Here is a 13499-nt window from a genome sequence, read left to right on the forward strand (position 1 = left end):
GTTGAGGGAGTACCCCATTGTTAAAAACATGTTTTATTTATGCTCAGAAGATGCACGAAGGCAAGTGAAAACAAGAAATTATTATTATTATTATTATTTGTTTACATTACCTTAAAAACGCAGGCACATTAAGCACGGTTTAAACTACATGGTAGCCACGTTGTTCCCATTTCCATTTCTTCATCTTTTAAAGTGACTATATTCATTTTATTAGTCCTCATACACTCACCTGAGACTGTAACAGGAGAACCTGTACCCCTGCTCATTCACGTAATTGTCCAATCAGCCAATCATGTGGAGAATGGCCTAAATGGGTTGAGATGACAGCAAGTCTATAGTAACTCTCATAAACACTCTTTACAACTATTATAAGCAGAAAAGCATCTCGGAATGCATAACATGCCAAATCTTGAGGCAGTTAGGCTACAGAACAGAAATCAGGTTCCACTCCTGTCAGTCGAGACCAGGAAAACACTTTGACTGGTCTTTTTATGTGCGCTAGTAGCCTTACTTACCTGTTCTTGAATGACAAGAGTGGCATCTCATGTGGTGCTCTGCTATTGTAGCCCTCCCACCTCAAGGTTCTACATGTTGTGCATTCTGAGATGCTTTTCTGCTCACCACAGTTGTAAAGAGTGGTTATTTCAGTTACCATAGCCTTCCAGTTAGCTCTAAACACTCTTGGCCTCTTGACCATTCTTCTCTGACCATTTTCCTCTGACCTCTCTCATCAACAAGGCATTTCCAACCACAGAACTGCCACTCACTGAGTTTTTTTCTTCTTCTTTTTGCACCATTCTGTGTAAACTCCAGAGATGTGAAATTCCCAGGAGCTCAGCATTTTCTGAAACCCTCAAACCAACTAAACGTGCCACCGTCAAAATCAGTGTGATCACATTTCCCTCATTCTGATGTTTGATGAACATTATTATTGATGAACGGAATCTTTATCTGCATGACTTGCTGTTGAACTGGTTCCATGTGATTGACTTGATTGGATAATTGGTTGAATAACAGGTGTTAATAAGTGTTCAGTGAGTGTATAGGCAGCATTTTCAATGCACTTTAACTATTTCAGTGCATTATTCATAACTACAATGTAGATTGAAAACTGCATGTCAGTTAATGTACCTTTATTTCATAGATATTTAATTGTAGTTAATACTGTTGCATCACAAGAACATAACATCAAATGTGTATCTTTAACGCAGACATGCTCAAAGCAGTTGTTCCTATTTGAAGTTTAATAAATATGCTTTTTGAAGCTCAGGCAAACATTCCTGAAGCTATTAAGCAACTGTATATTGCTATTTTTTTGTGTTTCCCATACTGTAGTACTGTTAATTCAGTCAGTACTGTCAAGTGAACAGGAGCACTGTGCATAGAGAAGATTTCAGACGTCCTCTAAATCACTATTGAGTGGAGATGTCTAAAACACATGATGACGTCCAGTGGGATGGGTGGGGTCAAGTGGTTACCATCCAGCCGGAGGTACCTCAGCCTGGGCACGCTGTCTGGATCATGCACATCCTCAGTCAGGGTAAAAGGACAGATTGCTGTTCCATTGATACCTATGACAAGAATACAGTGGTGTTTAATAATAGTTTCATTGAAATTGTTCACACGAGTAGACAAAACAGAAACAACAGGATAATTGATGGTATTGCAAAAATCAAGGAAGTGCAAATGAAACTTACTCTCAATATTGTTGTTGTTAAGGTGTAGATGCTCCAGGTGGGTGTTGAACAGTGGAACGGTAGTCAGATTGTTGTGCGCCAAGTGCAAATCCATCAGTGTGCTAACATTGAATACCATCTTTGGGAGGCCCTTGTCAGTCAAGTGGTTGAAGTTAAGTCTGACAAAGGCCAGGTTCGTGAAGTCCTTAAAATAGTCCCGGGGAATGTCCTCAATGTTGTTCCTGTCCAAGAACAACTGGGCTATGCTGTTGGGTATATTTGCAGGCATCTTCCTCAGGATGTTGTGAGCCAGGTTAAGCTGTACCAGATTTTTAAGATCTTTAAAGATATTCTTGGCTAGGTTGCTGTCACTGATCCTGTTATGATGCAAGTCCAGAAGAACAAGGTGTTCCATCTTGTTGAACGTTCCAGGAGCGATCTTTGAGATCTGATTACGACTGAGTCGTAGTTGCTCCAAGCCAGTAGGCAGATTGCTTGGGACTTCCTTTAAAAAGTTCTTCTGCATATATAGATGCAGCAGGTTTGGAATCTTCTCAAACACTTGTTTCTCTATAGACCGAATCCGATTATTCCCTAGGTTTATCCACTTGAGCTCTGTGGCATTGTTAAAGGAATCTGCAGTCACTGAATCAATGTAGTTGTTCTGTAGGTAGAGATAGTGGGTGCGAGGCGGGATGACCGGGACTTTGCGGAGGTTGCGGTTCTCACAGTACAAGGCATTTGGGAAGGAAGCGGGGCACATGCATTCCCTTGGGCAGTCTGGGAATGACGAAGGAGGACCAATGATAACAGGAGGAAAGTCGGTGGGCTCCATGGGTTCTGGTTCTTTCTTGGGAGGCCTCCTGGTGGTGGGAGGTTTTGGTCGAGGTCGAGGTCGGGGTCTGGTCTGCTGTCCCCAAACATCTACAGTAAGGAGAAGAAGAAGCAGAGAGCAGTATCCTAGCTCAGCCTTCATTGTCCTAAGTTAAAAGAGGGATGGAGAGATTGCACAGTATCAGCATTATGTTACACATCCTTCCTAAACTGGAGATAAATAACTAACAATTTAATCTGTGATATTTGATAATATCTCAAAAGGTCAAGGAGATTGCAGCTAAAGAGAACATATCATTACAAATATTCACCATACAAAACCAGGCCAATTTAATAATAACATTAGGGTTTGTTGTAGATTTTTTTTGGCACTCACTAGGCTATGGATATGTAATATAGACTACCATTTATTAGTCATGACAAACAAGTGTAAGTGTTCCCTTGATGCTGTTAAGACAGTTAAAGCATTGCAGACATGCATCACCACACTCTGACTTTTACACGGTCTTAAATAAACAACCCTGCACTAAAGTTTCCAGGTTGCTCGCTCTCGTCTCTGGGTGCGTAGCTTCAAATAAAGACCCATTTGTGCAAGGAATAACCAGAAACAGAGAGAAGCTGACGCTCAATGAGAGAAACAGAGAATAACAAAGTCCCTGGAGATGCTGCAGGAAACCTGCAACCAGTCATCATAAAAGTGCTATGAAGTCTGCTTCTGCATTCACTGCACATCTGATACACAGACTGCTGAAGGGAGCACAACTTCAAAGGTTGATGCCTCCCGTGGGCAACTTGTGGAAATGAATTACCCCTGTATCAGTGGAGGTATGTATAATCATGCCAAAAGTGAGCCTTCCATCATCATTTACCTTTACTACACAAAAACTGTGTGTAACTGATATTGTTTCAGGTTCTTACATATCCCAATTAGTTAATAATAGCTCTCAGGCAGTAAATTTTCACTGATTAGTCATCAAGAACTGACTCGTTTATGTTTTTTCATAGGAGAGACATTTAGTATAGCAAAATATGGATGCCATTTTCATCGCTCTGGATTAAACTATGCGTAAACTATGTACAATATACTTCTGTAGTTCAGCTTAAACACTGGATAACCTCCAACTTGAGTATGTTCTCTGCACCATAACAGCTTGCAGTAAGGAGATATAACAATATCATTTGGTACATCATGCCATCTTCCATGCTGTCTATCATGCATGCCATTGTTAAACAAAATTCCATATGGAATGGTGTACAAAACATATGTAAGTTTATACTTATTAATTTAATGTCCTGTGGATGTGGTTAAGCACATGACAGCTGTTTTCAGTTTTAAAGGACATTTGGCAAGGCATGCAAATGCATACACACAATATTATGAAATATTATTTTAAAAACTTACACTACAACATTTAACCTATATGTTGTAGTGCAATTAATAAAATAATATTTCACAAGTGAGTGGATTCAGGATAGAATGAGGCAGTGTATTGTGTGTTACAGTCCCAAAGTCATGTTGCTTGGGGAAAGATGGAAATGTTGACCCAACCACAAAAAATCAGACATCTCAGGTCTCAAATTTCAGTCTAACCTGAGCTCGGATTTGTCTTTTGTCTATTTATGAATTATTCTTAATTACATAGAAAAGCCATTAGATCAGCGTGAGACAGCTTAGCACAGGCCCTGATCACAAACAGATGTTGGATTAAAGCCATTTGGCTGAGTGACAGCTGTCTAATCAATGACATCAGTATGTAGGGGAGGAGTCTGGGTAGCAAGGATTCCTGGGAAAATGTGGATTTGTTTATTAAGTCAGCTGCATGCTTGCTTTGGGTGGGTCCCAATGAAAAGTTAAAAGTTGGTGAAATACTGTATGAATCTACACATCAATTTCTCAATGCAGTCATAATTCTTCATAAATACAATGTAATAAAACAATGTAACTATGCAAACTCTACTAGTCTTGCATTAAACACCCTTGTGTTTTGTGAATTTTTGTAGCCTATCATCATGACTGGCAGCAAAATGATTTAGAAGCTGCATAGGGTACTGATGTGTTCACTAAGACGGGTTTTTGCATGTATATGTAAATTAGCTTAAGTAAACCTGTATTTGACTATATGCAACAAAAATATTTAGCTACTTTCAAAGGAGGGAAAATGTTTGTTTAGACACTTTCAATAAATCTGAATTCATGTCCAATTCTCACTCGTGTTTGTGCTTTTGCAATTGCCCTTACTTCAAAAGTCTACAATAATATTGTTGTCGGAAATTAGAGGCTTAAAGTAGATGACAGACTTAACAGATTTTCATCTACAGACATTACAGGTCGTTACAGGCTTTCAAGTCCTCTCTTATGATCCAAATCACTGCCAGGAGAGTTTGTTCCGCTTAGGAATGTTACATAAGCCACAAATACCATCTGTACCACGATAGGAAGGTTTTTCATTCAACTGATTCTAGGTGAAATTATTTATACCATATGTGGCGATTCTGACATTCAAACAATGGAATGTGCACTCCTGCTCATCATTGTGATATTGAATGTTGGGCCCCTTATAGATACTTTTCCATAGATCAAAGAGCAACCTTTGGCAAGGAAAAGTTTGACAGGTGAAAATAAGATCAGCAGATGAGAAACAGCTTCAGCAGCTCCAGTTAAGTACGACAGCATTGCGTCTGAAATGAAATGAAAAATAGTTTCTGTTGGTCCCTTTCCTGACTTGCCCCAAAAAAGGATATGAATGCATTGAAAACTGTGATGCTATGAACAAAGAATAAATATGCCAAAGTTCCTTACAGTTTGAGAGTATCTATGCAGAAGATCTGTAAGCTAATCTATTAAAAAAAAAAAAAACCAAAAAAAACCCAAGAACTTTTAATTCCATTTTTGGAAGAGCTTGCTTTTGAAAAGTGCAGAAAGAGTTGGGTGTATGCACCCACCCCGTGCTAGGCATATTAGGACTTGTTTTCCTGAACTTCCATGAATGCATGAATAAATAGCATAGAACGTAACCCATAAACACAGCAATACATGCACTTATATTAATAAATAGGCATTAGATGAAGGAGTATTGGTGTCCATAAAAATTATATTAAACATGCAAAATGGAAAATAACATGTAAGAGAGTACCAGTTTGAGGGTTTCTATAGAAACAGAGCAGCACTGTGTATCACATGCCAAGTGCCCACCTTTTCCCAGGCAGCATGTTTTCCTGATGTTTTACCCTCTACTATCAGTTTCTGAAGGAAACAGAATATATCTTACCAGTAGTTGGTACTGCCCTCTGAAGTCCTTTCTTTATCACTGAGGGCTTGCTTTTGACTTTCTTTTCTACCTCGTTCTGCCACCACACTTTGCTCTCCTCCGTTAAGCTGCCTGCCTATTGGGTTTGACTATTCCTTGCTTTTCCTTCTGAAGGTCAGCTGTGCTGCCTCTCTCTCTCTCTCTCTCTCTCTCTCTCTCCCTCTCCCCCTCTCTCTCTAAATGCCCATCCCTCACAAAGAGGATATGTTCTCATCTCCTTCCCCCGGGTGTGCTGAGGGTTAATGAGTGTGTGTGTGTGTGTGTGTGTGTGTGTGTGTGTGTGTGTGTGTGTGTGTGTGTGTGCGTGTGTAAAGCTGAAAAATGCAAAGGTTGGATTTCTCATGTTCAGACATTTGTTATGTTCTCTGTTTTGCTGTGTCACATGGATACTTGGCCAATTTTTCCAATAAGCTTCATGTGTCTTTTATTTATGTTGGCCAGTGATACCACAGAGTCTTGGAAGGCTGGATTGCTTTGGGTTCCACAAACGCTGAAAGATGGCATGATTGTGCCTGACCTTAATAAGGGCACTTGCTGTATAAGCAAGCTTTTCTGTGTGCAAAGCTTCATTCTTACTTTGCCTGCAGCCGTTTAGGAGAACACATGTCCTCATGTACTCCACAGAAATGTTTTAGGAATGGGGAACAAATGTAAGCATGATGAGCTCTATCATCTGTTTTCTATTAAAATGATGCAGTTTTTTGAACTTTATATATTTTTTTCCACCTAATTTTGTTTTCCAAGTTGCCCAGCTGCAGTCCCATATGGAAAAGATATATACTCTCATTCACTTTCAGTAAGTGCTTGGATGCGGAGCCTATCCCAGGAACACTGGGCGTGAGACAGGAATACACCCTGGGTAGGACACCAGTCATTTGCAGGGCACCAATCACATACACATTCATACACTCATTCATGCCTAGGGGCAATTGTATCTTAGCCAATCCACCTACTGGGAGGTGGGAGGTGTTTTTGTAAACGGACAATTGAAATATAGGAATTTTCTGTATTTTAATTGCAATGTATTAAAAACAGTAAATAAAGCCTTCCAGTGCATCAACTCCATTGTTTGAACTTCTCACCATTGTTTCAACACATGACACCTAAGCAATTAACCACATGATTTTATTATTATAGTGATGCACAGTTATCTGGAAATATGGAAATTTACTCTGTATATCATGCATAAACGTATCTTGCATTTTTATATGTGTCTGTACTTGAGGAATTCTTGGAGCAAAATCCAAAGCCATTTTCAGCCATTGTTCAGTTTTAGTTTGTTTGCCTCTACTGTTGCTGATCCAGTCATAATTTCCAGCTTGCTAAGAGCTATCAATTTTTGCGTAATGTTGCTAAACTCAAAGCTCTGTGATGGCCAAAACAAAAGAGACATTGTTATAAAGTCTAGAACTGATCTTTTTCATGTGGCAAGGGTGGGCCTGACTCTGTCTCTTGATGACAGTTCAACATGTTCCCTTGGGATATAACTAACCACTGCCTGGCTGAAATAAAGCTGAGTCTCTCAAAAAACAAAAAAACAAACAAAACCAACAACAGGAAGTTAAGAGTAACTTTGCTAAGCTCTCACCACTAACCATGCTAGTCAAAGGTGGAGATTTACACTAAGTTCACCTCTAAATTTGGACATTGTATGTGTGTTTTAGAAAGTTTGTAAGACTACTTTGACAATTAGATACTCAGGGAGTCCACCCAAGAGTCAAGTTTATGAAGCACCAATTCTGGTAAGCAGTGAATGTTTACCACCAAAAATGAAGCCAAGAGTGCATTCAATTTGAATTCTGTATTTTGCACTAATCAAGTACTAAGCACAGAGACTAACTTTAAGCTGCAACCCATGAATCAAAACAAGTGCACGTCTTGTAAATCTGGTCTGGCAACTCTGTCCAGACGATAAACAGTCCTCGCAAATCCTTTTTCTAATTACAATGACTAATGTGAGCCTATCTTACTTCATTATTAACCCCTTAAACTCTCAGGACTTGCCAGTGAATCCACATTCCCTACATTCATACTGTAATTACATCTTTTTCCTCTTAGTCTCACTGTAGTTACTGAAAAAAAAAATCCATAATAGTTGCTAAAATTTGCTTTAAAATGAATAATAGATTAAAGTGTGGATACCTTTATGGGTTAATTTGCACATTAAAATTCTTTACTGACATGCAGGCAATAAATAAAGAATGAAAAAGTCAATGACTCAGGGATATTAACCATAAACCAGAGTCAGTGTGAATATATTTTTAGAACAGACAGATCAACTTTGTTTTTATAATCTTTTTTATAATCCTCTTATAATTAATAATGTCTAAAGGGTTAAATCTGTCTTTGACAGACGATAATAAGCAAACACAAGCTTCAAACTTAAGGCTTAAGAGCACAAACAAACACAACCCCACACGTATATGTGCAAAACTAATCTTGTCAAAGAAACTTTGTTGTTTGATATGTCACCATATGAAAAGGTAACACTGCTCCTAAAGCTAACCTTCCTCACATTTTTTTATATAAGTTTGTATTGAACAAGTTGCACAAAGATTCTGCAAAAAAATGTGCAAAAGTGTGTCCAAGGTGGTATGTGGCTCACGTTAACCAATTCTATTGTAGCACAAACATTTTGTACAGACTTCCAAATATGTAGAAGGAGAGCAAACACAGCATGCATATATACATGCTGCACACGTGCACACCAGATACGATATACCCACACACAAACGTGTTCATCTGTCTGCTTTACAGATGTTGGGATATGGCCATCTTCCACTGTGATAACAGCAAGCAAACAGTGAAGTAACTTGCTTGTTAACAAATATCATAAAACCACCAACCAAGCTTGTTTTCCACCGAGGAATGCTGCCACTAACTGCAGCACTTGGTTCATGCAAATGTTCAGAAAATCAGAAAACGGGCAAGCAAAAAAACAAAAACAAAAAAGGTAAAGCAATTTAGGTTTTATTTATTTATTTATTTTAATTTAGAAATAGATAAAAAGTTAACAAACAATTATAAACCGAAGCTACATGCAACATTAGATAATATGGACTAACTTTTCTTTCGATTTATTTACTTATTTATCTACTTATTTATTTATTTCTTTTCATAACTTCATATTTATTAATTACATCAGTGAATGTCAATGTTGTTTCATTATCCTTAATAGCCTCCTGCAGATGATAAACAGGCTGTCAAGAAGCTGTGTTAGGTTTTATTTGTATAGCGCTTTTAACAATATACATTGTCCCAAAGCAGCTTTACAGAAATATATAAATTCAGGATATACATTTTAAATGTATTAATTTCTCCCTAATGAGCGAGCCAGAGGCGACCGTGGCAAGGAAAAACTCCCTGAGATGCTATGAGGAAGAAAACTTGAGAGGAAGCAGACTCAGAATGGAACCCATCCTCATCTGGGTGATAACGGATAATGCGACTATAAATAATTCTCTTCTATAACTGTGTACTATATGGTCAAATAGTGCAATTGTGTAACCAGGAAATTCATTACAGTTTTCACATGAAGTCTATTTTGTTGAAGTTATCAACTGTTCACTGATGGAGATTTGGGTGCAAAACTGTTCATGGCAATTGCATAACTGTTAATATGAAATGTTAATATGAATTATTAACACAGAGTAGGTCTTTGAATAATCTGTAACCATTTGTGGCAAAAAGAACACTGGCTTGTTTCTTTTTGCCCCAGATTATAGACCTATATTCACATGTGTGCTGGCCAGAGTTGGGTGTAATGTGTTACTGTAATCAAATGACTTTTTTTCTGATAACACAGTAATGTAATGTTACATTTTAAATTTATGTAATTTGATTACAGTTACTGATGTCAATAAAATTGCGTTACTTTTTGTAACGCAAAAAAATTATTGTTAAGAAAACAACATTAAGTAAAATGCATTTTTAAAATAAATCACATTTTGCCCCGAAGATTTTTTCTTTCGCCCTGAATAATTTTCCACTTGGAACGGTTTGTCACTACATAACTGAATGCCAGTCAAAGGAGATCGCCTGTAATTTTATATCTTCAGTGAATGGAGGTTAGACCAATCAGACAGGGTTTACAGGAAAATACGTTGAAACACTCGTGTCTTATTGGCTGACAGCTCTCAATTCTGACAAATGTTAGCTCACAGTCAGGAAAAATGGATATACGATGATTTAAACAAAAAAAAAAAATTTGAACCAGTAAATGGGTTGAAACTGAAATAGTGACTTCCTCTGATACTGAGCAAACAAGGTATAATTTCACATTTGTCAGACATCCAGTTTCTCACCTGACATTCAGTCTGTCAGAACTTCTAATTTGAACTTCTAGGTTTCCTCATCCTTATAACAATTATGCCCTTGCACATTATCATTTCCAAAAGCAGTGTGAAGATCTGTCTTCCACAGCAGCTCTGTTTTCTCTCCTAACAGCAAATTTAGGCTTGACCAGACATCTAATCTTGTTTCTATGTACCACCCATAATAATAATTTTATAAAAAGAATAAAGAAGTATCATTAATAATAGTTTATGCTTACTTCACAAGACCTGAAGTCAACAGGATGTTGATCACTCAACATTGTAAAAATGAAGGGAAAACTATACTGTAAGTCCACTCTGGGCGTCCAAGTTATATGGCACAATAAACACTGTAAAGACTGTATGTCTGTGATGGAGGTCTGTTACATGCATCCAGACTGAGCTTCATTAAATTCTGCTAACCAAGCACCTTCTCCACCCTGGAGATATGACAAAATGAACCACACAAGCTTTACAACCTCCTCTGGGCTTTGAATGTGTCTGAGTCAACATAAAAACAAGTCATCCCCTGCTGGGGAGAAAGCCAACAGTGTTACAAACCAGAATCAATTAATTCAAGATTAGGCTGTTACACTGTGAAGCAGTTTGGTCTGATAAGTTGCATTTGCATAATCTTATAGCATTATAGCAAGAATAGCATTTGTTTGTAATAAGGATGAAATAACAGGAGTACCAGTTAAGAAATGTTGACTGATATACATGATGGCAGAGAGATTTTTATGCTATAATAGCATCTTTTGGGAATATTGCAGTTTCCTGTCAGAAACACTTTCCAAGTTTCCTATTACACCTGGGATTTCCTCTTCTTTCAGAAGGGATATGAATCTTTCTCATGCCTTAATAATGACTTTCCCACCACAAGGCTGTATATCAATCCAGTGTCCAGGCTGTGTTAGGTTCCCTTCAGGCCAAATTGTTTCCTGAGACAAACAAACAAAACCAACTTATTATTATTAGATCATAATAAGATCCCACAGATCATTAATAAGAAGTCAGACAGTGCTAAGTGATGTAAGTACTTGTGATACTGAGAGAGTTACTCACTAGTAATTTACTGGAAAATGGGGGGGGGGGGGCACTGACTTTATCAGAACAAACCCAACAGGTGTGCTGAGACCTCATAAATTTCTTTGACTAAAGTTTGAAATTTTAAAGGGACCCTTGAGCTAACATAATAAATTTAACCATTGATACATCTGTCATAAACATGCCTATTCATCTGTTATATCCATGCTTGGAGAGTAACGGAATACATGTAATGACGTTATGTAATCAGGATACAAATAACTTATAACTGTAATCCGTTACAGTTACGTCAAAAAACAAAGTAATCGTAAAAAATGGGAATACTATCAGGATTGCAATTTTTTCATTTAAAACCAAAGAAACGAATCCTTTGACACAACACAATATAGACAGCTGCTTGATAATAGTTCTGGATCCTTCTTGTTGGTTGTGACTCACGTGAGCAACCTCCTGGTGCATGTGCAAATAAATTTTGCAGAAAGAAAATTTGGTAGAATTGAACACGAATTGTTCTCTGAAATGCTTTTGTTAGGGTGACCATGCGTCCTCTTTTTCAGACCTTAAAAAAGCGTCCGTCAGGATTTCTAAATTTGAGAAAATGTTCGTGATTCAGCTTTAGTTTCATTATGATGTCCTTATGGTCTAATACTGCATCACGTGTGCACATGTTTGCATTGCTTTAATCCCTCTCTGTAATTCCCGCCTTCTTGCACACCAACTGGTCGGTTATAAAAGACTTGCAGCAACTATTGGCTACATTCCTGCCTACTCTCAGCGAACGCGCAAAGGTGAAACGCTGTTGTGTACGGCGTCAATCAGTGTATTAAAGTCTGCATTCATAGTAACACTGTTTTGAACACTATTATGACAGAAAAAAAAGGTGCCCTCTTTTTGGAAACCAGAATATGGTCACCTTAACTTTTGTGATGTAATGTTACCCACGCCAGGGACAGTGATCTTTTATTTATTTATTTATTTATTTATTTTCTTAAAACAAATCCAAACATTGAACATGTTTTTAAGCTCTAAAATAAGCTCTAAATAAAACTATTTTAGATCATATTGCTTTTCTCTTGACTTCATTTACATATGTGACCTTCAAGTAATCCAAAAGTAATCAGATTACATTACTTTCATATTGTGATACTTGGATTACGTTACTGACTACATTTTTTTATGAAGTAATTTGTAATTGTAATGCAATACATTTTAAAGTAACCCTCCCAACTCTGGTTGTATCAATGATGCAGTTGTCTCTAGAGCAAGATTTCCTGGTTTGCCTGAAAAAAATCGAAAATTGCCTTACGATGACTCATCTTGGAAGCAGGAAAAAATAATTATAATAAATTTTTGTGGTGGACGTTTATTGACAAGCTGTATTTCTGCTAGCTGTCTAACGAGCCAGTATAGCCAGTTTCCCAGCTACTGCTAGGAAGCTGAATATCTACCTAACCTGACAGTTCTGTGTAGCTTTCTTCAGATCTACAATACAGTGTACCCAATATCACTAACCAGCTGAAAAGCAGGGAGTCAACCTTTAATCACTATGGGCCTAAACTGTGGAACAGAACTCTCTGTACCTGACAGTTGATTCATTTAGCATTTCTCCAAGCACATTTATTGATTTGAACATTGAACTTGATTTTATGTGTATACGTTTATTTATATTTTTACTTTATTTTTTATCTATTTCTTGTTTTTTTTAAATTTCTTTTTGCTTGTTGTCTTTTATTCTTATCTATTCTTACTACTGATTTATTTTCTTGTATCTCCAGTCCAGTCCATTACAAGGTACCATGTACATGCACATTCACACCTAGTGGCAATTTTGGCATAGCCAATCCACCTACCGACATGTTTAAGGATGGGAAAGAACCCAAAGGAAACCCAAATTGACACATAGAGAACATGGAAAATTCTGCACAGACAGTTCACAATCAAACTGCTGACCCTGAACTGTGAGGTGCTGTAGTGTTATATTGTAAGGATTTTTTTTAAACAGTATCCAAACCATAGCGGTCAAGATTTTCTTCATTGCTAACTTTTGGTTAGATACACACAGGTTAGCACACAGGTTCCGTGGCTAAACCCATCACAGGTCTGAGACTGATGTATAGACAGAGACATAGCTGTGGCAATTTCAAGTTTAAAGCTCCACTGAAATATTTTATGACGGTTCCAAATGCTTATTTGTGGGTGGTGAACATAACAAACAAATACAGAGTAACTGATTATGCATATATTGCATGTGTTGAATAACTGTTATCACTATTTTACAGAGTATCTAATGTATAATGATGTTCCTTACAGATCATTGAAGT

The 13499-nt window shown here is 37.5% G+C and overlaps 1 protein-coding gene across 1 annotated transcript; it reads right to left on the bottom strand.

The window, feature by feature from the left end:
* Window position 1: 1 nt before the first annotated feature.
* Window positions 2-5997, bottom strand: prelp (proline/arginine-rich end leucine-rich repeat protein). Its single transcript, XM_053653315.1, has 3 exons — window positions 5780-5997; window positions 1698-2656; window positions 2-1571 (listed from the first exon to the last, which is right to left on the bottom strand). Exons 2-3 carry the CDS (start codon window positions 2650-2652, stop codon window positions 1405-1407), a joined length of 1122 nt encoding a protein of 373 aa, XP_053509290.1. The 5' UTR covers window positions 2653-2656; window positions 5780-5997; the 3' UTR covers window positions 2-1404.
* Between the last annotated feature and the right edge of the window lie 7502 nt (window positions 5998-13499).

This window comes from Ictalurus furcatus, chromosome 21 (genome assembly GCF_023375685.1).
Source record: "Ictalurus furcatus strain D&B chromosome 21, Billie_1.0, whole genome shotgun sequence".
NCBI lineage: Eukaryota > Metazoa > Chordata > Actinopteri > Siluriformes > Ictaluridae > Ictalurus > Ictalurus furcatus.

Coding starts and splice junctions, on each gene's coding strand:
- prelp (XM_053653315.1), bottom strand. CDS start 2,652: ATGAAGGCTGAGCTAGGATACTGCTCTCTGCTTCTTCTTCTCCTTACT. Junction 1,572..1,697: donor TAACAACAACAATATTGAGA/GTAAGTTTCATT, acceptor TTCTTGTCATAG/GTATCAATGGAACAGCAATC.